At 54.1% G+C, this 27,494-nt stretch overlaps 6 protein-coding genes across 6 annotated transcripts; all 6 read left to right on the forward strand.

Moving 5' to 3' along the window:
- Positions 1-525: 525 nt before the first annotated feature.
- Positions 526-2,628, forward strand: MFIFM68171_06753 (uncharacterized protein; the record flags this gene model as incomplete). Its single annotated transcript, XM_071062173.1, has 1 exon — positions 526-2,628. One exon carries the CDS (start codon positions 526-528, stop codon positions 2,626-2,628), a length of 2,103 nt encoding a protein of 700 aa, XP_070918274.1.
- Positions 2,629-8,994: 6,366 nt separating this feature from the next.
- Positions 8,995-10,677, forward strand: MFIFM68171_06754 (uncharacterized protein; the record flags this gene model as incomplete). Its single annotated transcript, XM_071062174.1, has 5 exons — positions 8,995-9,100; positions 9,166-9,241; positions 9,318-9,469; positions 9,537-9,991; positions 10,054-10,677. 5 exons carry the CDS (start codon positions 8,995-8,997, stop codon positions 10,675-10,677), a joined length of 1,413 nt encoding a protein of 470 aa, XP_070918275.1.
- Positions 10,678-11,534: 857 nt separating this feature from the next.
- Positions 11,535-14,522, forward strand: MFIFM68171_06755 (uncharacterized protein; the record flags this gene model as incomplete). The annotated part of the gene is made up of 2 exons (XM_071062175.1): positions 11,535-13,375; positions 13,445-14,522. 2 exons carry the CDS (start codon positions 11,535-11,537, stop codon positions 14,520-14,522), a joined length of 2,919 nt encoding a protein of 972 aa, XP_070918276.1.
- A 296-nt stretch (positions 14,523-14,818) lies between these two features.
- On the forward strand, positions 14,819-16,892 carry FPY5 (MFS-type transporter fpy5; the record flags this gene model as incomplete). The annotated part of the gene is made up of 7 exons (XM_071062176.1): positions 14,819-14,961; positions 15,024-15,157; positions 15,240-15,363; positions 15,427-15,633; positions 15,687-16,046; positions 16,100-16,470; positions 16,531-16,892. The coding sequence occupies 7 exons, from the start codon at positions 14,819-14,821 to the stop codon at positions 16,890-16,892; spliced, it is 1,701 nt and encodes a 566-aa protein (XP_070918277.1).
- Positions 16,893-20,709: 3,817 nt separating this feature from the next.
- On the forward strand, positions 20,710-21,906 carry MFIFM68171_06757 (uncharacterized protein; the record flags this gene model as incomplete). The annotated part of the gene is made up of 2 exons (XM_071062177.1): positions 20,710-21,040; positions 21,125-21,906. The coding sequence occupies 2 exons, from the start codon at positions 20,710-20,712 to the stop codon at positions 21,904-21,906; spliced, it is 1,113 nt and encodes a 370-aa protein (XP_070918278.1).
- A 1,246-nt stretch (positions 21,907-23,152) lies between these two features.
- Positions 23,153-24,312, forward strand: MFIFM68171_06758 (uncharacterized protein; the record flags this gene model as incomplete). Its single annotated transcript, XM_071062178.1, has 3 exons — positions 23,153-23,425; positions 23,487-23,739; positions 23,798-24,312. 3 exons carry the CDS (start codon positions 23,153-23,155, stop codon positions 24,310-24,312), a joined length of 1,041 nt encoding a protein of 346 aa, XP_070918279.1.
- Positions 24,313-27,494: the final 3,182 nt, after the last annotated feature.

Here is a 27,494-nt window from a genome sequence, read left to right on the forward strand (position 1 = left end):
AAATGACAATTATAACGTAATGAGATAGGAACAAGATGAAAGCAAAGGCAATCTACACGTACTGTAAGTGGCGTTTCCATTTGGGGTACCTTAACGTAAAAGTAGGTGCCCGTGTGGTGCACCTCGCCTGCAAGACGGTCGACGATGGCTTCAATCAGAAGCATCACATCCAATATTTCTGAGCTTGCAGGACTTCTACGAGCTTCTTCTGCAATCGCCGAGGATGGGCCTGCTAATTATCACACCTCCATAATCCCGTCGTCAGATGCGGCACCCGTCGAGCATTGACACGACAAGAATCTGCTTGATAGTGTAGAACTCCACGTAGAGTTGAAAAAATATGCCTTGACCGCTATCGGCCGCGGCGAGCCTTGATTGGTTGATTGCGCAGTGCGGCGCGGCACCCCATGGAATCAGGCAGCAGCACAAGAAACCTCGTCGAGGAGATGTGGGGTGTCTGACAAACCTACCTCCGTCGACCACTGACAACGGATGGCGACTTTTACTGGCTGACTGAATAACCTTATGGAGTTTCTCAAGAAGCTGTCTCTACGAAACACGTATTCGTATGAGCCCTTGCCTCACAGCCGGGCGATCCGGCTCATCCGGTTGGTGCCCAATCTAAAACAGACTTGCGGATTCTCCTTGTCGCTTCGCATCGTCAGCGTAGACAATCCAGGCAAATTTTGCGCCCTCTCTTACACATGGAGGTCGCCCACCACCACCAGCCCTGATGAGACCGGCGATAACGAGGAGGCCCCTGCCATGGTTGCGGTTGAGTGTGACGGGAAAGAACTTTATGTCACCGAAAACGCCTTCGACTTTCTCCAATATGCGTTCCACGGTGGCATTTTCCTGGCGGACCATCACGCGCGTTCCGAAGCAGACGTCTACCTGTGGATCGACGCCATTTCAATCAACCAGGCCGACCTGGAGGAACGCTCTTGTCAGGTCTCGCTGATGGGGGACGTTTATCAATCGTCTCGCGGGACCATCGTATGGCTGGGCAAGGAAGACCCGCATCCGGGAGCGCGGTGGGTCATGCAGACCTTCATCCCTAGCTTTCTGGCCCTGAGCCGTGTCAACGGGCGGGACTTTTTCATTGCAAAGAGTCCACTGTGTACCGACCCCGCACTTGTCCAGCACTTCGGAGAAGAGGTTTGCGCCCGCTGGAGACAAGAACTCCCGTTTTTCTTCCTGTTTCTCCTCCGGCACCGATGGTTCCATCGTGGTTGGGTGGTCCAGGAAGTTGTTCTAAAGGGCATCAAGGATCAGGATGCCATCTTAGTAATCTGCGGATCATTCAGCATGCCCTGGGCTCAGCTCCTCAGTTTCTTGACTATCCTGAGCGCGGCCGACTGGCGGCGATCTCTAACAAGCCACATACGCTCGTTACCAGAAATTGGACGTTACGGCCGCCAACTCTCGACCGCTTTTCAGATGTTACATAGTACTTCTGTCCTCCAGAACCACCTCCGAGCGTGTTCCCAGGGAGAGATCCTGCCGAGTCTCTCGTGGAGGTACGGTACGATGACTGATACGGAGCGGGTCTATGCCCTCTTCTTTGAGACGGTATATCATATGCGGGGACGGCGGTTCACGGATAAGAGAGACGTCATATACGCCTGCCTCGGCCTCCTCTCGTGTCTGGGACGGAGCGCTTCCCGCATTATGAATGCCGACTATCGAATTTCTCCCGCCGAGGTCTATACCCGGGCTGCATGGGCTATGCTGAATACCATGGCACGTCTGGATCTGTTAAACACGATAGAAGTTCGACGGACAGATGCCTCCAAGAACCTCCCCTCTTGGGTGCCCGATTTTAACGTCACGGCCAACCCCACTAGGTTCAGTAACATCCAACATGCGTTCAGTCAAGCGGTGGGGTTTGGCGCTCTCAAGAGACAATCACCGTCATCATCGTACCGGCTTATTGGCGAGAAGACGCTGGCTCTGCAGGGAGTGATGGTGTCCACGGTTTCGAAACGCGGGCCATTGCTCAACATGAAAGACCCCAGTAACGTGCACTTTGAATGGTTCCTCGAGGCCCTGGTCCGGCACCAAGGCAACTACACCCAAACATGTCAGACTCCCGCCGAAGCGCTTTCGCGTACGCTCGTTGCCAATATATGCCCCGACGCTCTCGACGAACTCCAGTACAAGGCGGCATTCCGAACATGGTGGTCAAAGCACCTCGCACAGCGGATCAGGCTACTTGAAGCGACATGTCCCGGGAATAGCAAGCGCATCACGGATCTCCTGGGACAGCTTGGCGCGGACCAAGAGTGGTTACCCTCCCTCACCGAGGTCTTGAGCCGCGTCGCCGATGAAAGTAGCGAGGCTGACAGCGTAGACGTCGCGTATCTTGACACAATAAGGTATAGGATCTGGTGCCTTAGAAGAGTGGTGCTCACTGATGACGGACGATTCGGCATTGGGCCTTGCACTATGTGTCCTACTGATCAAATCTGGTTGTTGGATGGGGGTAGAACTCCGTTCATACTCCGAAAGAAGGCTAGCGGCGACGGTTACATCATTCTTGGGGAGGTCTATATTCATGGTGTCATGTATGGAGAGCTTGCGACCACTGAACTGCTTAGTCAAATGGGTGAGGTTAGAATACATTAAGGTGTAACGATTATAGCACTGCTGGCGCCGGTAGTCACTATAAATGAGTGGAACTCTTATACGTACTTGTAGAGCCGTCTGCCCCGCCGTCGGATTGAAATTGCAGTCATATCGATGTTGGGGTAGGGGGTACCCTCCTCCCCCTTTAATGGAATAACCGTTCGATTAGTAGGATAACGTAGTCAAGTTCCTTTGCGGCAGTCAGCGTCTTCCTATTTATTTCAGTTCAATTCGTCCTTGCTCAAGACTCTTAAACGTAGCTATAAATCCAGCGTTAATCATGTACAAAAAGAGCAAATGTAGGCGGACATCTTTGAAAACTTGACAGAGAGTTCTCCGGCGGGCAACAACGATTCCGGTCGAGCTAGAGAGATAAGTAAACCAACGAGACGGGGCCGAGCGGACACCAGTCCTCTTCGAGTTGAGTGCCAATACCTGCGTCACATCTCGTATAGGAGGGAATAGAGGACGTCCTAATGCCAGGACTGGAGTCTATGCTGACACCCACATGTAGCCTCGGAAATAAATGTCACCTGTACTGTACGAAAATAAATAATAGAACTTGGGCCTAAATTTACATAGGAGAGGCACTTGTACGTGTACCCTTAGAGGCACGCTCAGCTTTCGCTTGGTATGTTTTGCTGCCTATCTCGCTGATTGAACTGATCTCCTCTCAAATGGCATGCTCTTAATTACCTACCTAGTCAAGAGAACAGACAACTCATCATCCATCAATTATCGATGCTATCACCAGCTCCTGAGCCACCTTCACCTTTCCAGGCCCTTCCCATTTCTTATGGCTTCTAGGCATCCTTCGAGCTCTCTAATCCAATACGTTATTCTAGTATCCATCGTAGCCATTGTTACCCTGAACTCCCGTCTTGCCCCGAGCAACTCTACATATTTAGAGAATTACTAGAGGAGCATTGTAGAGGATAGAGCGCCTCGGAATATTCTAAAACATTTTGTTGTGAGCACAAGTGTATGGGCAACCGCTGATGCCGGTTGATTTGATCTCTGTAACTAAAAACGCGCTCTGGTGCTGGTGGTGAGTCCACTCTCACGCCGCCCCCGACCATCTAAGACAACCGAGTCAACCAGCCCAAATCTGACCATGGACTTATGGGGGCTGGTTTAATTAATTAAATTCTTTTTTATTTTAATTTTTTTTTTTTTTTTTTGGCCGACGAATTATATTCCACCATTCATTGGTTTGTTCGAGGGACGTTCCGACAGAAGTGCACAACTAGGTACCTATTAAGGCAATTAAACCCTGTGCTGCATGAATGATGTGTACGATTCGGTATCTGAATGGAAATAGGCTCAGGCGCTTAGAATATGTTACGGATGTGATGGCATGTCTCGGTTTGGCGCGCTGTCAGCTCTCGGTGCTCTGCGACACTGCAACGCTGGGTCTCCACCGCGATCCAGCTGTTGCATCTCGTGGAGAAGGATAGCAAAATCGCTGAGGCGCCCTACAACCAGCATGTGGCAGGATGAACAGCGCCAATGGTTGATTTGGGAATATTGGCGGTGGAACGTTCTACCCTAGTGGTCGTCCCGCTGAAGTCGACTCGACTGAGATACTGTGGCAATCTAAAAAGACAACCCTGCCGGTGGATACAGGCCATGATGATCGGGTGGCTGGGAGGATGCTGGTTGGGCTCGGTCGGGCTGTGAGACACGAGTATCGCTCCTAACGACCCGCGCTATTCCAGGTAGAAGTCAGCCCAGTCAGCCAGTCACGATGGAGCACATATTCGACCTGGCTGAGACACTGTAGCACCCCATCCACCACAACCCGGGCATCATTTCTCGTCTGTTCTCCTGTCATATGAAGCGCAATGATTAAACCAGACCGCCAACGCCCGTTGACCAGAACCTCCCACCTCCATTCCCAGCGCACTGCATTAAAGTTGACCTAAGTCCTTAAGCCCGCCACGGCTGCCGCGTTCTACTAACCCATAGCTGACAAAACGAGCAAGCCGGTCGGCTCTCGAAGATCGAGCTCTGCCCATTTCCTTGTTCTATTGCCGCACAAAGACGTCTTCATAGCACAGGTACGGGCCCTGTCCTCTTTTCCTCCTCCTTGAGTGTTTGCTTTTTAATGTTCGGTTGGTTGGCCTACCCCGGGCGTGGTTGACGTTGAGCACGGCCCTACATGCTTACTACTCGATACCATGTCCTAAGACATTTGGGTAGGCGAAGAAAGATTTGATTTCCGATGGAGAGGATTCTTGATTACTTCGGGCTCGCATGCAGCAACGCGTCCGATATTGCCACGCACTACATCAACGCCACACGGTTTCTCTTGAGTGGCGACGCGTTGGCATTTAACCGGGAGACCCAGTTGGACAAATTGCGCGACGACGACATAGAGAGATTCTTGAATTCCTTCCCCGGTGATAGAATACCAGAGGGCGATTAGTTTGGGTATCAGAACCTGAGCCTTCCGAAGGAAGGAGGGCCGGCAATCCGTCTCATGCGGCTGCTCCCTGGGAACGACTTGGAGGAAATCCAATGTGTTCTTGAGTCGTCCCGCCTGGACACGGCGCGATATGAAGCGCTCTCCTACGTTTGGGGCGAAACAAAGAAGCCCTCGCCGCGGATCCTTTGCAATGGCAAGCAACTGTGTGTGACGCGCAATCTCGCGCTGGCCCTGAACAGCCTCCGCCTGCCGGACCGTGAGAGAGTCTTATGGGTGGATGCCGTCGGCATCAACCAGGAGGATAACGAGGAGAAATCATAGCAGATCTCAATGATGGCTGATGTCTATAGTCGCGCACGCCGGGTCGTCGTTTACCTTGGGGAAATGTCTTGGATTTACCGGATCTCCTTCGATATCTTTCGACATATGCATACGCTGTACCAACAGGTTGTTCATCCAAATCGTGGACTGAACGTCTCCGACATCAAGAGCTGCTCCCACGCATTACCTGTAGCGGGCTTCAAATCACTGATCCCAATCTTCAGGGTAACTATCGTAACATATTGGTTTGCGACGTCGTTGTGGTTCAGCCGCACGTGGGTTGTACAAATGAGTTCATATTACATCTTTCCCCTTTAGTGTAGACTACCTATCCAGCCAGATAACAAGCTGATTGCTAACAAGTATTCTTTGGATACTTTTTGTCTCGGGAGGTTGCGCTTGCCCGAGATGTTATCTTTGTATGCGGCCGACAAGGGCTGGGGTGGGGTGTCTTCGAGAACGGCATGTTAATGAAGACCCTTGTGTCTCTACATGATCTGATGGGCCGAGAATCGGCTGGAGAGGTTGATGTTCCTCTACTAAGACTCATTGCTCTACGCCAAGCTGTTGCCGCGCAAAAGCAAGATCGTGGCTTGCTGACGCTGCTCTCCGAAGTTCGCGGACTCAAAGCAACTGACCCGTGAGACAATGTGTACAGGGTCCTCAGTTTGACAGATACCGATCTCTCCATAATCGATCTCCGCCCAGATTATGGCATAACAACTGAGCGCCTCTGCACCAGCGTTGTCCAAGCTCTGATTCTGAATGACCAATCCGGTCTCGACATTCTGTCCATCTCACGTTCTCCCCACAGACGCAAGCTACGAAGATGCCGTCCTGGGTACCCAACTGGAGCGGCGCCGTCGAGACGGTCAGGCCATTTGTGGCTTCCGCTCCCGATACGGCGCGAGAGCTTTTTGTGCATCCGAGGGCACGTCGATGAGAACACAACTGAAAGCGACTGGCAGCTTAGAGGATGACGTAAGAAGTTCGAGGTTCTTTGCGCACTTCCCGCAATACCCTGCGCTGACATGGCAATATGAAACTGGACATTGTACATGAGTTGTTGGTTAATTATCATGTGCATCGCATCGGTTCTAGGACGCTGAACCCCGTTCATCGGCGCTTGCGTGTGCCGGTGCATCGGATGTTCGATAGACTGGTTCGTATTGGTGCGGTACCTTTATTGACTACGCCGGCCATCAGAGAACTAGCAAGTGAGTTGCACCCAGCCACCAGCCCCGAATCCGATGGTGATGGGAGAGCGGAATAATTGTGGCCACGCCGCCGAAGAGCCGCCACGCCACGGCCCCAGTGCCATCGCTTGCCTATCTATGCAAGGTGAATTACAATGAAGACGGTTGACTATATGCAGTAAGGGCCAGTACTGAGTACCCTGCCGGCGTGTTTCGGGGAACAAGGGTCTGGATGGAGCTGCGTGGTCGTCTCCGTTACACGTCTTGGCGGATTTGAAAAAGACTGCGCATAACGTCGAAAGTCTCGTAATGCAAGGGGAAAGAGCTGTGGATAATAAAACAGGTTCGCCTTCAGTTTTCATTGCGTTTCTCTACAGGTGCGTTGAGCAAGCAGTCTCAATATAGGAATTAAAACATACAACCCTAGAGCAACGTCCCGCCTACCGTCTCTGTGCCACTTACATGTAGCTTCCACTTCTAATCAGTCCCTCATTACAGTTGGCTCCTCAGTCCGCTTAATCCCCAACCTCACCCGTTTAATCCGATCTATCTTGTCCAAACCCCTCGTCTCCAGCACCAACATAGTCTCCTTAAAGAAGTTCTGACTAGTCTACACAAACGAGCACGTAATGGCCTTTTGTATTCCTCCTTCACTCCCACAAACCAAAAGCACTTGGGGCAGCTGTCTAGCCTGAAGCAGCGTCGCGGTCATGGGTCATGGAATACGTATCAACCAGCGTAAATACCTGTTTCTCACTTTCGCATTTCCACCCCACGATACAAATAACAGGTAAAGTAAAAAGGAAATAGTACGTACCATCATATCCCCCGGCTGCGCGTTTGTCGCATCCCTAATAAGCCTCATTAACACCTCAATCTTGCACGGATCCTCAACAACGATATACTCCCCGCCCTCTTCCAGCTTTATGCACCGCCAACGGCGAGCTGGCATAAAAGCTCCACGTCAGCCGGCCCGTCCGCGGCCCCCCCGATCTTCTCCTCAATCTCCTTCACAGGCAGGTACCCCTCGAACCCTCAAACCACAGCTGCATCGCCTAGTACTTGCCCTCGTACAGCCGAATCACCACGAGAGGGCTTGCAAGCAGCACGGCAAGAGAGCGGGTGAGCAAGAGGGGCCCCAAGACGGCAGCGACGCGGGAGCGTGTTGGCCTGCTGATGTTGCCTGATGGTGGCTACCAGGGAGTCGTAGCAAAGGAAGATAGGGGCGGCGATGAAGATGATAATGTTCAGGTGGGGGAGGCATGGGATCCATCTGCGGACGAAAGAGGGGTATGCCCGCGAACGCGACGTGGTGGAAACGGTCCCAACTAATGAGCGCGGCGCAGCAGCCGTCGAGGATGACGGCGTTTGAGGCGGTGAGACGGTCGTGGGCATGAGGGGATGAGGAAGGGAAGTAAGTTTAGGGGGTTGGGGAAAGTTCCTTTCCGAGAAGCGGGCGGAGGTAGCGGTTGGGGACGTGAACGGTTCATGCGGGGGATAGGGATGCTTGCCGAGGGTGGATGGATGAGATAGTTGACGGAAGGTGTCCCTTGTCGTGCTCTACTGGTTCTGGATTGACGAGCTTGAAGAGCCGCCCGACGGTAGAAGCACTTTTTGAACTTGTCCTCGTTGATGTCCCCTTCGGTTTTCTTGGCGTTATAGACTCCAATGCCAACCACCTGGACGCTTGGCTCAATGTCCCAGAGCCTAGTCCCAAGACGTCGGTCGTATACTGGGATTGGTGACCTCGCTGGTTAGGTTAATATGGAAAATAAATTGATTGCGACATCGAATTATGTTCTTTCCACGCCTAGGCACACGGAACTCCAACAGTAAAAGGTCACACAAGCGCGGGCCGAATCTTTGATAATTTGACCGAGAACTAAAAGTTGATATCCAAGGCAACCTAAGCATTTTGGACAAAAAGGACCAAGGTAAACATCCCGGCCCCTGTTCGCTAGCGCTTCACGCGAACACCACAGCCACCAGCAAATTCGCTATCTCAGTGCTATAAAGGGCAGACAGGTAGCATGATTCAGATGCTTAATATGTCATGGTTTCACAGGGTTTTTAAATGGAGTTACTCTCTTTGCTCGCACGCTACAATCCGCCTGAATCCCAAGCCTGGGCGCTGTCACAAGAGCCAGGCTTAGGTAACCAACCCGTGTTTTAAGGGATCGGTCCCATGCACAGGGCTGGATGGAGTAATCCCCACTCGAGATGCGTGGGCGGTTGGACAGGGGTCTGCTCCTTTTCGCCAACTGCGGCGTTTCACAGAAAATCTTCTACCATGACTTCCATCCCGTTTCATTCCTCGCGGCCAATTGCCTAAGTACCGGCCTTCACGCCTTGCACACACCCGCCATCCGCTACGATACTTAGCCCCTATTCTAGGAATAACCGACGGCTGTGTAATCATAGATGTCTCTGTTCCTGGATCGGCAACTGTATCTTGACCGCTTCAAGAGAGGCGAAAAGGCCCGAGGCGAGCGGTACGACTGCACAGTCCTGAGATGGCCCGGAAATGGTAACGATCCTACCACGCTGCCGCTGGCTCCTTAACGGTTTGTAGCCTGATGTTGGAACATGTAGGCAATCGAATGATCCGAAACGAGACTACACTCGCGTCCCAGGTAGAGAGCCTTGATACACGCCAAGTCAATATAATGTGCTTAATTACCCAGAAGGCTACTAATTCACCCTGACTCTTTCAATCCACCTCCGCTGACGTGGTTGACACCTAGTATCGCACCCCTGGATAGCTGGCATCCTGATAGCCTCGCAGGGCTCGAGACCTTAGCGCAGCGGTACAATATACCCGGAGCTTTTCTTGATGAGCGAAGCCAGGGAGTGGCCAGCTCATTTAGTTATTACCCAGAAAGCTCGACTTCCTTTTGTGAGTTAAAAGCAGCTTTGCTGGACATGCTGGGCAACAATGTGCTGAACTAGTAGCGCTGCTATAGGCACTTGGGTTCGCTTCGTGCTGAGAAATGTTGAGAAAAGCGAATCCAAAGCCCCGCGAGACCACGCTCCAACGCCAAACACGACGTTTCGCCGTCTATTTACCTTTCTCAAGACGTCGCTAGGCCGAGCTCCGAAGGAGGATGCCGGATTGCATGAGTTAGCAGTTGTGCATGACCGGTCCGAAGGCGGCAAGGAGCTTCCCCGAAGATGGAAGCAGAGTTCCTACTTCCTCCGCGTCGACGGTGCAGGCACCCCTAGGCCGATGGTGACTCTGGTGTGCTTCGGGCCGTCGGTCTTTCTGATAGAGACATTCGAACACCTCCCAGAGAGGACAAACTGCAGCAACATCGTCTCTCACCCGTACATTCTCCTCGATTTCGTTTTACACGACCTCTATATGCAACTCGACACAACTCTATGGGAACTCCGGGACATCTTCCACATTGAAAAAGAGGTCCGTTATTCCGAGTGCCGGCGGATCGGGATTGAGTGAAACTGCTGCTGATGTGGCAACAGCATTTCGGTTACCTGACGGCAAGCCCAACAACGCCTCTCGCGGAGATCAACTTCTCTGCCCTACATCTCCTCGCTGACTACATCATCATGCTCCGAGAGGCCTCTCAGGGATTGTTGGCGATTCTCAACGCCGTAGTTGAGCACCACGCATCCGCACCGCTCCTTACAGTCTCTTCCTCGGACTTCCTGCACAAGCAAACCCAATCGGCGTTTGAATACCGTCGACGCCTAGTCCAAGCGACAGGAGAACGGGCCGCGACGTTCGAGAAGCGCATCAGCAACCTGATCACCTTGTTTTTCAACCACATTACACAGCAGGACAATTCCATGCTGATGCGTGACAGCTCCAGCGTCAAGGGAATTGGGATCATCACATTGCTCTGTTTGCCGATCACGACGGTCGCCACCATCTGCGGCTCCCAGTTCTTTTACGACACCGAGAACCCAGACGGCACACACAGCGTCATGATGGACCCTTCAGGCTGGATCATGTTTGCCGTTTCGACGGTGCTCAGTCTCGCCCTGTTTTCGGCTTGGGCCTACTACACGCGGCGTCTGGAGGAGCGGTTTGCCAGAGGACAGAGGTCCAACCGGGATGGAAAGAAACTAGTCTTTTCACCATGAGGTCCGAGAAAGATAATTATGGCTGGTTGACGGATATTAGTACCTGCGGTCGCAGCTGAGCGAAAATATAGCCCTGGCATCCGACGTAATCATAAAAGCAAACAGTTCATGACGCAAAAGCGTTGCCCAGCAGGACAATGATACAGCCAATTGCGAAGCTGGTAAAGTTGGGAGACAGAGCTCAGCCTTGGCCGAAGCAACGTCAGCGATAGGGACGGCCGGGTTGTCCCCCATGGAAACTGCAGAGGCATATGCCGTGATGGCAGCCTTGGCTACGCTCAAGATGTTGACAATTGTTTGCTGGAATTGATTGCCGATGTCTGTGGGGAAATTGAAGGAAGCAGACGACTCCGTCCCGCCGTCCCCTCCCATGGTTGCATCGTCCGTCAACAGTAATAATCTCATCCAATCATGTGGTTTCCCGGCGCCTTGGTCGCTCACTTCTGCCCTGCGTATTGAGATCATCATTTCTCGTGAGGGTAGAGACGAGGTATAAGATGAATGGCCTATTCCCGCATAGCCCAATTCCAGGAGGCGGAACAGATATACAAAAGCTCCGATCACGTAAACCAATACCCGCGGTCTGATGCGTTTCAACCCCAACGGCTCGAAAATGAGGCGACACGCATGACTGATGTTGTTTCACATTGGCGGAATCAGTGCCGCATAGCTCTTCAGCCGCTGGCGGCTACAAGCAAGTAATGCCACAATTGATAACTGAGCAACTACGCGTTTTGGCTTTATTTTATTCTACCTCTCCGAGATGCGAGCTGGATGATGTCTCCCAAGTTCATCTCTTCTGGTTTGTCACAATTTCAATCTCGCAACCGTAATACGGCCAGTGTGATCTCGCTCCGATGCCAAACTACGAACCGACCCCAAGGAGATTCTCTGTAATATCCGTATCGCGGTCTGCCTCGCGGAGGAACAGCATTGACGATATTGCCCGTCCGAGCCTTGCCCCCCCCACTCCCGGGCTCCCCCCTGCTTCCTCACCGATTGATCTGGCGAGCGCTCTCAAACACCTCCAGCATGTAGAAACAGAAGGTGAAGCGGAACGGGGGCGGACCAGATTTACCGGCGCGGGACGACGGCATGAAGGAACAGTGACGGCGCCGTCTGCGAGAAGAGAGAACAGTGCCAGCACTAGGGACCGAATTGCTATATGGGAAGAACGAAGTCGCAGCCAAAGCAAGGGCCGGAGCAAAAGCAGGGGGGGAGACGTTGGGCCCAGGAGTCGGATAAGCGTGGTACCCGAGATACCCGAGTTGTCTGCTGCTTTTGCTATCTTTAGGGAGCAAGAGGATAGTAAAGGGAGAGCTTCGAGAAAAGAGCCAGAGGAGACACCGGGAACAGCCCTGGGAAAGATACAAGGCGGGAACGGTGACATAGAAAGTCCTGATAGCACCGAGAGACTCAACCAAGTCGATCAAGAGGTGCTCGAGGGAGTCTGTTCAACTGTTGCAAGCGTCATCGAGGATGGCAAGGATCGAAGAGCTAGCGATCAACTATCCGGGGACGGTCAGGATGACAGTTCAACAGCACTGAAGGTGACAGGAGCCGAACCAAGGGATCTACGGATGGACAGGACAGAACGGGTCGATATTCACCGGCAACACACGCCAGTCTTCGTGGCCCCGACGCATCTGCGTACCCCAGAGAGTGCACCGCAGAGACCACCCGCTAATCGGTCTGACGACGCAGCTACGGACCCAAATTCCACGACGAGCGGCCAATCCGCCTTCCAGAAAGTTCCTAGGACTCCGTCGCCGGTACCAAATCCGGTTCGTGCGGCGTGTGGTGCCGGGCTGCCCCTGACCCCAGAAGCCACCCCCGAGCAGCTTGCGAAAAGGCAATGGCCCAATTTCGCGGCCGAGGAAGAGCACGTTTTTCGTCTCGAAGGTGGCCGACACACCGAACCAGATCCAGAAGAGGGATACACCACGGTCTTCCAGCCACAGAAAGAGACACAGAACCCTCCGCAGCATGCTAACACAACCCTACAATCTGACCAACAGTATTACTCGCCGGCTGAGCTATTGACGGAGGAACAAGTTCAACAAGGCAATCGGCTTCGCATTTCTAAGAGTGACTCCGGACATACCGATCCTGGCACCGTTTCGGAGAGCCCCCCGGACAGGGACGAGGCGCAAACCCGGTACCACAATGTTTGGAGGATTAGCTCATATCAGCCCGATTTCCCACTGCCGCACCGACCGCCCAACAATTCAAATATACAGTCGCCGGGCGATACCCGGTTTCACGGGAACCCACTTCAAGGTCTCCCCCGAAGTCGGCTCACGGTCGAATCTGTGTCACGCGATCCCATAGACGCCCCGAATCCCTATCCGTATGCAAGGGGATCTGAAACTGGTGACTGGGCTGTCAACATGCCCCCGTCTCCCTCAACAGCCTACACCCCTGCTGAGCAGAGAATTCGTGCGCCGGCGAGAAGCCGGAACGGAAGCGGCGGGATGCACAATGGTGGTAGGTACATGAGCCGCAGTAATGTCCCGCGACACGAGTGGGACGCGCCGCCAGTCATCGAGAGGGCATTGCACGCCGCGTCCGTTAGCATGATCCAAGGACTCAACGTCCCCGTAGAGCTCTACCGCGGGATACGGGATACCTACTACCCGCTCCCTGGCCGGCCCAACATTATCAAAGCTTACCCGATCCGAAGACGCCTTCCAGTCCGGTAGGTCACCCTCCCATTCCCCGGGTCTCGCCTTAACAATACAGTAGTACTCACCATGCGTGTCGGTAGCATCTTCTTCCCCTCGCACCACGACCTGACCTCGCCGGCCCTCCTGCCCACCCTCTTCACCGTCCACGGCGGCGCCTTCACCTTCGGCTCGCCGGCCGACGACGACCACTGGAACCGCGCCTTCTCGGACGCCTACACGGTGCTGGTCATAGCCCTGAACTACGCCAAGTCGCCCTGGGCCGCCTTCCCCTCGCCGCTCCTCGACGTGGAAGCGCTCTACCACGCCGCGCTCAACGACGAGTCGCTGCCCATCGACCGCATGCGTACCGCCCTGGCCGGCTTCGACGCGGGCGCCAACCTCGCCCTAGCGCTCTGCCAGCTGCCCAGCGTCCGATCCGGCCGCGCGCCGCACCCTCCGCGGACCACCCCCCGGACCGCCAACACCAGCAGCCACGCTGGCAGTACTACTAGCAGCAGCGTGGACCCGGGCGCGGTGGCGCGGAGCAACCCGCCGCCGGCGGGCGTGGTGGCGGTGTGCGGGATCCTGGACTTCACGGCGCCCGTAGCGGACAAGCTGCGCGCGCGGCCGTACAAGCGCGCCCTACGCGCTCCCCGCGGCTGGGGCGCCGCGCTCGACTGGATGGGCAGGCTGCTCCCGTCCAGCGCCTGGAGCTACATCCCCTACGGCCACGACGCCTCCGACCCCCTCCTGTCGCCCGCCTATGCCGAGCGCGGGGACCTGCCCCCCCACGTGTTCGTCGTCGCGGCCGAGCTGGACTGCCTGGCCAACGAGAGCTGGCGCGCGGCGAGCAGGTGGGCCGGCGCGGGGAAGAGGGTCGTCCCCGGGCGGAGGGAGATGGTCGGGAGGAGGGAAGTGAGTTTGTGGAGGGGTTGCTTGGATGATGGGAGGGGCCCGGATAAGGAGAGGTTTGCGTGGGAAGAGGTGTATGATGGGGATGGCGTGATGGGGAGCACCAGGTGGCTGTTGGTGCCGGACGTGGTGCACGGGTTCGATTCGGCGGGCTGGAGAGGCAAGTATCTCTGGGCTGACGAGATTGCGCGGATGGATGCCGAGATGAAGACGATCGCGTACCAGAGAGAGGTGGCGGAGTGGCTGTGGGGAACCGTGTGGCAATAGGGGAGAATACCTGAGGTAGAACGTGAATCGCGCCCACTGAAAACTATCTTAGCGTTTATGACATTCACTACGCGTATTATGCAACTACTACTTGTGAGTTTGGGGGCTTTTTCTGCGGCGGGTTGCTGCGTGGTGTGAATACGAGGACAGGGGTGTCCGCAGGATGCTGGGCGGTCCTTTCATCAAACACACCACGTGGTTCTCAGGTTCAAGACAGTTGTCGCATTCTGCAGGATATTCCCGTCACACAACATCGCCGACTCTTATCGACCGGCACTCAACATAGGAATGTAAACATGGACAAATCCACCGGCACTACAATAAGGGAGACAGCATTGGTCGCCGACGCAGAAGCAAATGATACGGCAGCCAATAGTTCCAATGGACCCAAGGCGAAGATCTACCCCAAAGGGTGGAAGCTGCACGCGCTTACAGCCGGGTGGGAGGTCCCGTCCCATTACATTTCGCGAAGTCCGCCACCTAACCATGACAGTTTTACAGCCTCTGTCTCAGCATGCTCCTATCGACATTAGAGACGACCATCGTAAGCACATCTCTGGTCTCGATGGTTAATGCCCTTGAGGGGTTTAGCCAGGCCGGTTGGGTTGTCACGTCGTATTTTTTGACCTACACAGGTACGTGCTGTGACGCGTGTATTACTACTAGCTATAGGCGTTTTATTCCGACCTAGCTGACGAGAGACGATGCAAAATCCAGGCTTCCTCATCATATACGCTAAACTGAGCGACATCCTTGGCACAAAGGTCCTAATCTTGTTTGCTGTGGCATTGTTCGCCGTCTTCTCCATCGCTTGCGGCTTCTCAAACACGATGTTGCAGCTGTGAGTGCATCCGCAGCATGATGCGTCATGACTCTTTGGTCAAAAACTCACATGCCATTTCAGCATTATCTTCCGCTCCATCCAGGGGATTGGAGGCTCAGGCATTTACTCCCTCGTCACGGTCATGACGCCCCTCATGGTCCCCCCTGCCAAATATCCGACCTACATCGCCATCATCTCGTCCGTGTTCGCCATCTCAAGTGTACTCGGACCCCTTCTTGGCGGCGCCATCTCTGACACTACGACGTGGAGATGGGTGTTCTGGCTCAAGTACGTCTTGTTTACCTTGTGCCATGGCCAGCGGTACTGAAACCATCACACAGTGGCCCTCCCGGAACCGTCGCCATCATTCTGATCAGCATCTCCATCCCGTTCAGTTTCCCTTACCCCGGGCCCGCCCGTTTTTTCAGCGCTCTCATGTCACAGAAGGTGTGGACACGGGTTGACTTTCTGGGAGCTTTCACTTCCTTAGCTGCCTCCATCTTATTGGTTTTCGCCTTGGAACAGGCAGGCGTAGAATACCCCTGGGACAGTGCGGCCATTATTGCGTCTTTCGTACTCTCGGGGGTACTTTGGATTATCTTTGTTGGCTGGGAGAGGACGCTCTCTGTAAGGAACGCCGCTTGCGAACCAATGTTTCCTTGGAGACTGGCTTGTAATAGGTTGGTCTTAGGGTTGCTGCTGTGAGTACCCCACCTCATCCGGCTCCCGGGAACTGCTTGCTGAGGACTCCAAGAAACGCTTTTCTGACCGGTTTCCCCTTTATGGCCTCTCTCATCAACATACCGCAGCGGTTTCAAGTAGTTAACGGCACAACAGCCGTCGATGCAGGCATCCGCATGTTACCGCTACTTCTCTGTTCACCTTTTGCAACGATCCTCTCAAGCTTGATCATCTCGAGACTCAAGATTGCGCCTTTGTATATCCTGCTCGGAGGATGCAGCCTGCAAGCAATCGGGGTCGGCCTATTTAGCTCCCTCGACTCATCCGACCTGAGTATTCCGGCTTCCCAGTACGGATTCCAAGTTATCATGGGTTTCGGATTCGGCTTCAATCTCAGCACCGTGCTGATGATGGTGCCAATGGTCGTTAAACAAGAGGACATGGGTTCGTCCTCACTAATCCTGCCGTACGGGATTTTTTAAATCGCTAATCAAGTGGATCTAGCTGTCACCATGGGTTCGGCCACACAGATCCGAGTCTTAGGCGGTACTATCGGCTTAGCCATATGCTCAGCTCTGTTGAGAAACTACGTTACAAACCAAACCACCGAATTATTGACTTCGGACCAACAAGCCGCGATGTTTCAATCTTTTCAAAGCGTTGGGCGCCTCTCCCCTGAGCTGCAGGTCAAAATCAGGGGGGTGTATGCCGATGGATACAGCCAGATAATGAGGGTGATGCTCTACTTTTGCATCGCCTCTTTGTTTTCACTGCTACTTCTTGTTGAGCGACACCCTAGGAGACTGCAGACGACAGAGGACGGTGAGATTGTGGTTCGGGAACAAGAGCGGGGAAAGGAATCATGACCCTGTGAATCGCTTTAGGTTTTCATGGCGTATCCGAACAGGCGTTAAATGAAAAGATTTCTCGGCAAAAATTTGTGTTATGCTTAGGTAGTGGAGACTGGGCTGACTACCGGTATGCATTCAACAGTCGTACCGACGGTCACATTAGATGCACGGGTAGTAGTACCGGTAGCGCTTCTGCCGTCACTGCCTACTCATGGGTTGATATTAGGCTCGGTAACGACGGTAAGCCCAGTAAACTCAACAGACACATACCAACATCTGCTGATACAAGACGACTCCTAGCGGAAGGAAGTGTGAGAAGCCCCGGTGGTTGCCCATGGGATTTTCTGCTTTCGACCATCCTAGGATGGCTCGTTGGAACGCGATACCCCGGCACTTTGCGGGTAAGTCTGTTATAATTATGAGTAGGTATAGCCAGGTAGATCATGGACAATATTATAGGCGCTTTCAGGGGTCTGCCTGCCTAGGTCGAGATATCCGGGCGATATCCAGTCAACTTCTGGCAGCACTGACTTGACAAGTCCTTGACGAGGAGACAGCGTTACTGCCAAAAGCGCGTTCCGGTTATCGAAACATCCTAGGTATGAAACGCGATCATATGGCAATGGTACGTCTTTTCTTTTAATCCATATATCAAGGGGAGGCTGTTGGTTTATCGCACGTCTACTGTTTATATTAAAGCCAACCACACCAGACGCAGCGTTTACTATATCTATCAGGGACCTTGGCTCTTCAATCACCCCAGAACAGCGGCAACAGGCTCTAGCCCGAGTTCGGGTAGTACACAAGACCTGGTTCACAAGCATGTTCTCGGCAGCGACAAGGCCATCGTACTCATCCCACGTCACGATTTAGAGTAACGTGACGAGTATCTTCCGTACATATCCTACATTCTCAGCACTACCTAAGAGGTGTACAGGATTGACCGTGGTTGCAGACCCCCGGAGCAAAGCGACTTCTTCGGTTTCGACTCGAACCTGCATGCAACCTTGGCTGGGCTACCACAACTCATCATGCCAATCGCACAATGCCCGTTCAACTCTCATGTTTCTAGCTGAGAGGAAGTCTTTCCTGTCTCAATGGGAATGGTTGGGGCACAAGGCACAGATATATGAATGCGGCGGGTGGTAGAGGACTTCTTGGTCAGCACTGGCCTTCCAACCGGGGTTTTAACTGGGAGAACTGCGTTCCATATCTGAGTAAGCGTATGGCTCTGTGCGAGAGCATGTCTTGGTATTAGAGAGTGTAAGTTCTTTTAGTAGCCTAATAAGGCCAAATTGTCGAGACGGGTTCGGAGCCTCGCTTGCCCATCGACACAGCAACTTCGGGGTTGGTCCTCAACATTTACGTGCAAGCGTGCGTCAGGCTCATGGAAGGGCTTGACAATAAGGTCTCGAAGCCAGAGTCGGAGACTCGGAATCTTCTTGCTTCCACATATGATCATGCATAGAGAGCCCGATGTTTCTTGAAGGGACTCTACGCTTCTTCCAACATGCCGCCTACACGAGGGACTGGCGGATCGCTGCATTCTGAGCGAGGTAGAAGGACCGCGGCTTCGGCTAAGCGTAACGGGTATCGAACCTGCTGGCGGGGCTGTTGCCGCGACGCATTGGATTTTGGTGTCCGCTCGAGATCTTCTTTTTCTTCGTCGTTATCGACGGGATCACCGTCCTTGCTGCTGCTGCTGCTGCACCGCTGCGGGCGGCCATATTTCTCGTCACACGTTGGGTGCTTGTTTCCATTGATGGAGGCGGTGTTGGAATGCTGGACCTTGTGGGGGGCAGTGCAGTTGCATCGACAGGTGGCCAAAATGCTTCGAGGCTGTCCAGCCACTGCTCAATTGAAAGAGGATGCATGGGAATCGAGTTCATCAAGTCCCAGATGCAGCGCACCGCGACGCAACGTTGTCTTCTGCACCTTCCCCAATTTTTTTGGGTTCCTGATATTCAGAGTGAGTACTAAAATGGGACCTGCCATAAATTCCGATGCAGGGTCTCACGTGACACCCTGCATTGAATAACGATTGTTTTTCGAGTTCTTGTATCCGTCCCACTAAACTCCTTGCAGCTCACTTACTAAAAGGAATCATTTCTCTTTTTTTCTTTTTTCCTTTTCTCCATCCTTCTTCTTCGCTAGTTAAGCCGGATATGGTTAGATGCCATCACAATATATGGGGGCACGGCCGATCGGTCTTGGTTGATTTCTATGGCCAGATGTATCGGTCCGAATGTATGAAATCGATCACGGGTATTGTCCTGGACAACGGAGCATCACCAGACGTATGCGAATCCTCGCCGCCGTAATAGTATCTATCAGCCAGGCGTGCACAGCTGTTCATCCACAACTGCGAGCGGGGCGCATACAGTATACTATGTACCAGAGTCTAGAACTTCATCACCAGGTGGGTGCACATTTTGAGGCAGCTCAAGATAGCTGAGTACGAACGGCTGCGAGGGTTGGAAGACTGCACAGGCAGAATTGGATTGTACGACGATGGATGACCATGATGGTGATAAAGTACCGCGGGAGTGGAAGGGATTCGGAGGTTGCTGGTCAGGTCCTAGCGGGGATCATGTCTGTGGAGCTGAGTAGCTGCGGGGATGGCGGTGGGACCCACGCCTAAGGTACCTTAGGTATGTACCTTAGGTAGGTGAGTGGGTATCGTAGTTGTCTGAGCTGGTCTCCCCAACTGAGCTGGATACTTCAGAGATGCTCAGATGCTTGCGCGAGTCCATCCCCTAACAACTGAATCACGATTGTCGTTACAGAGTTGTCGCAGAAATGACACCAACGATGAGGTAGACGCAGTGATCGTCTGGGACAATACACGGAGAAACCCCGTCAAAAAAGGAGTTCTCTACACTAACAAGTCCGAGACCCACCTCTTCGACCTCTTTTCCTCCTCCCTTCCTCCTCATCCTGCCCCTTCAAGGATATCCCGAATCTGCACTCTGCTAAGCCAGGAAACCGAGCAAGAGGCAATGATATTGCGGCCTGTTGTGCAAGTCCTGCTCGGGGCTGCACCTTGCAGCTTCGATGCGCTGCTGCAACGCTGGAGTGCGCATTGCTGCCCAAGTCTAGCACTGCCTGCCCGCTGAGACTTCGCAGCTGTTATTCTGCGGACAATGTCCGGCATCACAATGGCGCCACTCAAAGTCAAGTGTAAGGTGTTTGATTGTTCTAGGCATAGTTTTGGTACTGCTCAATCTTGGAACCATGAGACCATCGCCTCCAGCGGAAGGGGCCACGACAAACACATCCCGCTTTTTGAAATCCTGAAGTTTCAGTAATCCCTGACTTGCATAGCCGATCCAAAAGGAACGGGCGATACAATATCGACCACGGCGATCGGAGGGAGCCAACGCCGTCCCTCCAAAAACCCTTCACGTGGGCTATTTGTTCGGACGATATATGGATCCTGATCGTCCTCGGACGGATGTTACCGCGGGCGCAGCTGCGGATACCGCGGCAGGCCAAGCCCTGCTAAGCCCCGATATGCGCCGTGATACGCGCAGCGGTATCCATGACGGCGACGGTCTAGAGCACAAAGGCTGGCTTAGACTTGCCCAAGTGGGCCGAAAGTGGAGCTGCAACGACTCGGACTGCGGCAGTGGCGGCATCCGGCGTCGTCTTGGCCGTCACGGGTGAAGCTAGAAGGGTGCACCATTGACCCTATTCCAGAAGGCCTGACATCTATATAAGCAACCGGTCGTATCCAGAATGCATGCGAGCTGGACACCATCGCCACCGTTGACACCGTCACACCGAGTTCGCTTTTCACGTTACAGCGCCACCGCCATCATCAACATCCATCATGAACCCTCACTACAACAACAACAACGGCGCCGGCTACCCGCAGGGAAATCCCCCGCCGTATGGCCATGGAGAGGCAGCCTCCTATTACGCCGGGGCCCAGCAGCAGCAGCAGCAGCAGCAGCAGCAGCAGCAACACCCTCCGCACGGACAGCCAGGCGATGTCCAGGCTAGGCAAGAACACCAGCAATACCAAAGCAATCCGGGTACGGGATTCGAACAAGACGGCCCGGTGGGCGAGCGCGGCGTGTTGGGCGCACTAGGCGGCGGTGTTGCCGGTGCACTGGGCGGCAACAAGCTCGGCGGCAAGTCGGGCCACAGCAAACTGGGCAGTACGTTTGATTCTTCGTTGACCTCCTACCCCTGTGTTCCGGGATGCTCCTGATGCAACGAACCTACCGGCTGACTGGTCGTAGCTGTTCTCGGCGCTGTGGCCGGTGCTGTTGCAGGACACAAGCTGCAGGACGGTGTGTCTGACTGGAAGGACAAGCGGGACGAGGAAGAGAAAAAGAAGAAGCGGGAAGAGGATGAGAGACGCAGGGAAGAAGAGAAGCGGAGGCAGGAACATTCTCATCACCACCAGCACCAGCACCAGCACCAGCACCAGCACCAACAACACGGCAACCGCCCTGCATCTCCTCCGCGCCACCGCGATCAGCCGCGCGGCGTCAACTACGCCGGCAACTTTAGCGCGTCCTCGCGCGACGTCCGTCTCGACGCCCACGGCGAGTACATGCTGCACGCATCCTGCCGGCGTCTGGACGGGTCGTACCAGCAGAGCAGCATCAGCCTCAACAAGATCCTCGAGAACGACCAAGGCAGCTTCCGGTGGGCATCGGGCCGGTCCGACAATGTCTGCACCCAGCCGACGAGCGTGACGGTCCAGCCCGGCGACACGCTCCGCGGCATCGCCGCGCGGTTTGGCTGTTCGTTCGAGGACATCGCGCGGCACAATGGCATCCAGAACCCGGACTTGATCCATCCCGGCCAAGTCCTTCAGGTGCCCGGCTCTAGCGGCGGTGTCGGTCACGGAAGCGGCGGCGTTGGCAATTTCGCGGCGTCGGCGCGCAGCGTGCGGCTTGTGGACGGCGGGCGGAGACTCGAGGGCGAGCTGCTTCGCGACGGACGCTGGGCTGGGAGCTCCATCGTGCTGGACGAGAGGATAGGGAACGACAACGGCATTCTGAAGTTCAACTGAAGAGCCGGGAGCCGGGCGTAGAGAAGCCACTGCTTGGTCTGGGCCATATTGATGCGCTTGAGATGACATAATTGGCAGCAGTGCAGCATGTAGCACATCAGGTGGAAGCTCAATCTACATACATTGTAGCAATTGTCTCGCTAGCACTCTGAAACCTAATTACCCCGTCTAGCTGCGGGAATCGTGTTCTCCTCCCAGCGGCGCAAACTAAGGTATCCTAACAGAGGTTAGGGCGATGGGCGGGGACTTGACATATCGGCCGGCTCGCTTCGACACGGAAACGATGAACCGGGTTAGACCCTTCTTTGGATCCACTACTATTTACCAAAAAGTGGAAATACACGGGCACGTGGGGATTGCAGGGGAAGATATCGTAAACAACTCCGAGAGTGTGGAAAGCGAAATGGAAGGCTTCCCTGGATGCGATCATGCGCCCAAGTTCATCAATTGGAAGCTTCCTCATACCCATGGCCGTCCTTCTCCGATCCCGAGTCGGGTGACAACTCGCCTTGCCATTTTTTGGCGGTGTGGCTTTTGTGTTGGTTTGTGTTGGCTTGTGTGTCGGCTTGCTTTGGTTTAGCGAGGATAGACCTGGGTGCCCTGATTGCTTTGGCCGTCAACATTCCTCCCCCTCATCTCCCGTCGATTCCCTACATACGTCCACATCGCCAACACGGCCCGTTCGGAAGGCAGTTGAGGGCCGAGAGGTCCGGGCAAACGGGAAATGCTTCGGGCGGCTTGTTGCACGGACCTCGGGTTGACCGTGCTACTTCACCGAGAAGCGGCTGGTAAATTATGAGGGGTCCCCTGGATCTTCAGCTTCCAATGGACCGATCTCCCGATCCACCCCGCCCGTCATAGCGAAGGTGTCTGTGCGGCATCGGATCGGATTAGCGACCCATTGTTCTGCACACATCAACCACCTCACATCCCTGCCGAAGAAGTGGCCGACTCGGCCAGCGTCGCCCAACAATGTCAGTCAGGGTTGACCGCGGTAAAAAGCTGCAGCTAGCTTCGCGTCCGAGTGTTCTGCGGTTCCACCGAAGGGACTCGGGAAAGAGGGGCAATGGCGGGCCCAGATCGATCATCCAAAGGGGCCCTGGGTCCCGGCGTTGTGGTTGGCGTGGATTTCAGTCGCTCCGTATTTCTACATCATGGTCGAGCCGGCCTGAAGGCGAGTGCGGCACTCGACTCGACTCGCTTCTGACCATAGGAAAAGCAGACTCGAAGCGCCCTACACCCCAACATGGACCCCTCCACATACGCTGCTGACCAGTGGCGGCAGGATGAGCTGGTCATCACGGCCTCCATCTTCACCGGCCTCTCTATTCTCATCGTTGCCACCCGCTCCTTTGTGCGCGCAGTGCTCATCCGCAAGTTCGGCGCAGACGATGCGACCATCGTGGTGGCGCTGGTGTTCTGCATTTGCTACCTCGCTGAGATTGTTGTCGGCAAGCAGAATGGCATGGGGCACGCCATGTCGGTTCTCAGCATGGACAACATGCTCAACATCATCAAGGCAAGTCTCGTCAGAGTCGCAAGGCTCGAGGCTGTTTTGCTGACTGGAAAACCCGGAGCAGGTGACGCTCTCGATCCAGCTGACATACTACGCCGCCGTCAGCTTCATCAAGTTCTCCATTTTGTGCATGTACCTGCGATTCGTCGCCACGCCTATGCTTCGCAGGGCGTGTATCGGCATGATCGTTTTCCACTCACTCTTCTTCATCGTATGCATCGCCGTGACCGTGGCACAGTGCCAGCCCCTGCACAAGATGTGGGATATCATGGGCACCGTGGACGGCAAGTGCATCAACACCACGGCCTTCTTCTATTGTAAGATCTCTTTCCTTGCCACAAGCGCCCGGGCGGCACGAGCTAACAGCCGCCGCAGTCACGTCGGGATTCAACATCGTCACCGACATCATCATCCTTGCCTTGCCGATCAAGACACTGATCGGTATCAACCGGCCTCTCAAAGAGAAGATCGCCCTGGTGTGCGTCTTCGGCGTCGGCACCTTCGCCACCATCGTGGCCATGGTCCGTCTGCACACCATCTATACGTACACGCTTGCCGTAGATCCCTTCCAGAACAGCATCCTGGTGAACCTCTGGTCCGTCATCGAGATCAACGTTGCCGTCGGCTGCGCCAGCGCGCCGGCGCTGAAGCCGCTCTTCACCCCCCAGGCGCTCAAGAGCGCCCGCCAGGGAAGCACCCCGCCCCACCACTCCGACTATGAGTACCATAGCCGGGGCCGGTCGGGCATCAAGAGCAAGATGTCGGTCGACCAGTCGTTCGCCGCAAGGGATATCAACATGGGGCCCATCGTTCCATCGAGCCACACCAAGATCAGCGGGGGCAAGCCGGATTCGGATTCGGGCAGTATGCAGCAGATTCTAACTGACTAATCAAGTGAAATGATTGAGTGGAAATTGTCAAGAGGGTCAGGTGCCAGTCCAAAGGATCAGGATCACAGGATCTAGTGTGGGAGCCAAGCCCATGTACTCTATTGAGCTAAGGAAGACTGGCAGCTAACTGCGCCACGGTACGAACGCCATCCTGTACGCGTATCTCGTCTATAAAAGGAGCAAACTCTCCAGCAAAGATAGATGGACAGAAGGCAGAAGAATAAGGGACAATCAACACAATCAAGACAAGACACACAAAAATCCTAAACTGTCATTTCCCAAGATTCAGAGGTGCCGTGTTTCCGACACCTGATCCTTTTGACAGGAACCACCCTAGTTCGAAGCATCTCTGAGCGAGAAATGCTAAGACTCTGTAGAGTGGCCATCCACAGACCTTAAGCAGGCCTGTTGGTAGATGGTCGTTACCTGGAGCTTTCCAGGGCGAGGCTTTGGCTAGAACCTCCCTGATATCCTCAGGGGTAACGGCTTGGCTGATTTCGAACCTCGGCCCCCAAGGTTGGGACAAGTCTGGATCTTGAATATCTGACAAGTCGGCTGGAGGATCAGGGAAAAAACGGTCGGCTAGAGCTAACGTATCTTATAAGCGAGATGAACATATAAGCGAATTGAACACTTACTACCACACTATAACAGTCAACTACAATTACAACACAACAACACTATGAACCTACTATAATTACATCAGAAACAGCTGAATCGGACCCTTCTGCAGCCTCCTGGCACGTACGCGCATTATGGCCAGGCTTGCCGCACACACCACAGCACCGAACCCTCGTACGACCCCCCCCTGCACCACCACCATCCTGCTCCTTTTCTTGCGCCGCCTCCCCAACCCCGGCCTTCTGGGCTAGTTGATCCTTTGCATCTTGTACTGCAAGTGATCCTCCAAGCTGTATGCGTGTTCTTTTGGCTCTCCGGCGCTTACTAAGTACCTCGTTGGCCTTGCGGAGCGAAGAGACCTCTGACCGAAGAAGAGCGACCTCGTGCATTACAGCCATTGTACCTTTGGTAAGCTGGTCCACAGCAGCCAACATCGAAGTTGGGGAGCTATTTTGATGGTTGGCAATGCGAGTCTTGATGAGCGTTGACTGCGAGGTCGCTTCTCGAGGGTTATGTGGTGTCTGGAAGACCCAAGGTTGTGGTGTGCCGGCCCGCGAGTTCAAGGGCGTTGGTGTACGAAGCTTCACATCCAGCTTGGATATCACCCTCTCTGGATCGTACGGTATAAGGCCAGTACCTGCAAAGCTACCCTGGACATTCTTCTCTGTCATCGAGACGAAGAAGGCCTTACGGAAGCCGCAAAGGAACTCGAGCTTGCTTACGTGGTTGATATGCATCCGTATCAAGTCTTCAACCTGGCGACTATATACCTTCTTCAGCGGCCCAAAGCAGCCGATATCGAGTGGCTGGAGGAGGTGTGAGGAATGCGGAGGCATACAGAGCGTTATAATGTTGTTCTACTGACAATAGAGCTCGAATTCAGTCGAGTAGTGGCTCTCGTGGCTGTCGAGGATCAATAACCGGTACTTGCCCTTTGCCCGAGGCGCTGTATAGTAGTCGAAGTGCTTGATCCAATCCAGGCCTACCGTATTGGTAGTCCAGCCATTGTCGGTTGTTACGATACGCCAGTCGGCTGGGAGGTCGCATTCGGTATACCAGTTAGCGAGGTGGTACTGCGCGGCCAAGATGATGAACGGAGGAATGGCCTAGCCGAGTGCGTTAACGCCCTGGATTACCGTCGTCCATTCGCGGTTGCCAGGCTGGGCCAGCTTCGCCTTGCTACGGCCATCCGAGGTCGTAACCACCATACCCGCACAGATAATGCCCATCATAAACCCCGTCTCGTCGAAGTTGTAGATATCGTCATCGACAATGCCGTACTTGGCCTTGGTATTCCGTACGAGGGCAAACCAGTCGCCAATGACCTTTGGATCCTCGCACTTAGCCCTCTAGTAGTCATATCTACGCGACCAGCACGTTCGGATCTTTTCCTTGCGTTCGACGAAGTTGTAGGCCCAGAGCTTGCCGACAGGGGGCGCGTCGCGTACGCGTAGAAGTTGGTTGGCCATATCTTCCACACCACGCAGTCTCGGTGGAAAAGCGCGTGCGATTAGGCCTAGTATATACTGAACTATTGCCTCCTCTTCAGAATCCGTAAGCCGACGCGAGTTGGGTATGGTGTCGCATCGTGCAGGCTTGCCGTCGCGTCGGTTTCGGATGGTATTGACTGTCACGTTGTAGATCTTGGCTGCGGCGCGGAGACTAAGTTTTGGGTTCTTTTGAATAGCTTCAAGGGCTAAGATTACCCTAGATTCTCTTGAAGCCGAAGACATCGTTGGGTGTGGAGGATTTTGGTTGTGGTATGGAGAGAAGACGCGTCGCGGTCAAAGTGTTCAACTCGCTTATATGTTCATCTCGCTTATAAGATACATTATAGCCTTCTGGGTGTGGGTTGATAAGGTAGGTAGGCCAGTTGAGTCTTCGAAGGCTAGGAGCCTAAGGGGTATGTGTCTAATATTGAATTGAAACGTATGCGACAAAGGGCAGCCACCCGGAAATTTTTGGCCTTGGCCGTACAAAAAAGTCGGATGTGGTGGGTGTTGACCTGAAAGCACAAGTTGGGCCTTTTGCGGGTTGGGATTAATTATGCGTGCGGGGATTAATTATGCGTGCGGGGATTAATTATGCGTGCGCATAGTATTTGACGACTTTTGCCATAGTGCGAAGAGACCTCCTCCTTCAGAAGACTGAACCTCCCAAACAAGCTTGCCAGCTTCGGACTCGCTGCTAGCGCTCATCACCAACGAGCCTCACGACGGTGAAGAGACTGACGGTGATGTTAGCGATTCGAGTTGGCGGCGGAACATGGTGCGTGGCGATGGTTGCAGTAGTGTAACTGTTGTGAGTTTATCCCCAGACCGATACCGAGAGAGCGTCGTCGCCAAACATACGCAACGTCGTTTCCATTAGGCAAAATGGTCGGTGCATCTTTGAAAGAAAATTCTCTGAGGAGTGCAGCGAAATATATTGGGGGGATGCGAAAGTAGGTATATATACCCACAGCTCAGCAGTCTTGTTCCTTCGCGTTTTTTGATTCCCGCAAACCCTCACTCACCTTCCTGTTGACATTTCCCACACATCAGCAGAGCAAACCAATCACC

The sequence above is a fragment of the Madurella fahalii genome (assembly GCF_045866475.1).
Source record: "Madurella fahalii IFM 68171 DNA, scaffold_3, whole genome shotgun sequence".
Taxonomy (NCBI): Eukaryota; Fungi; Ascomycota; class Sordariomycetes; order Sordariales; genus Madurella; species Madurella fahalii.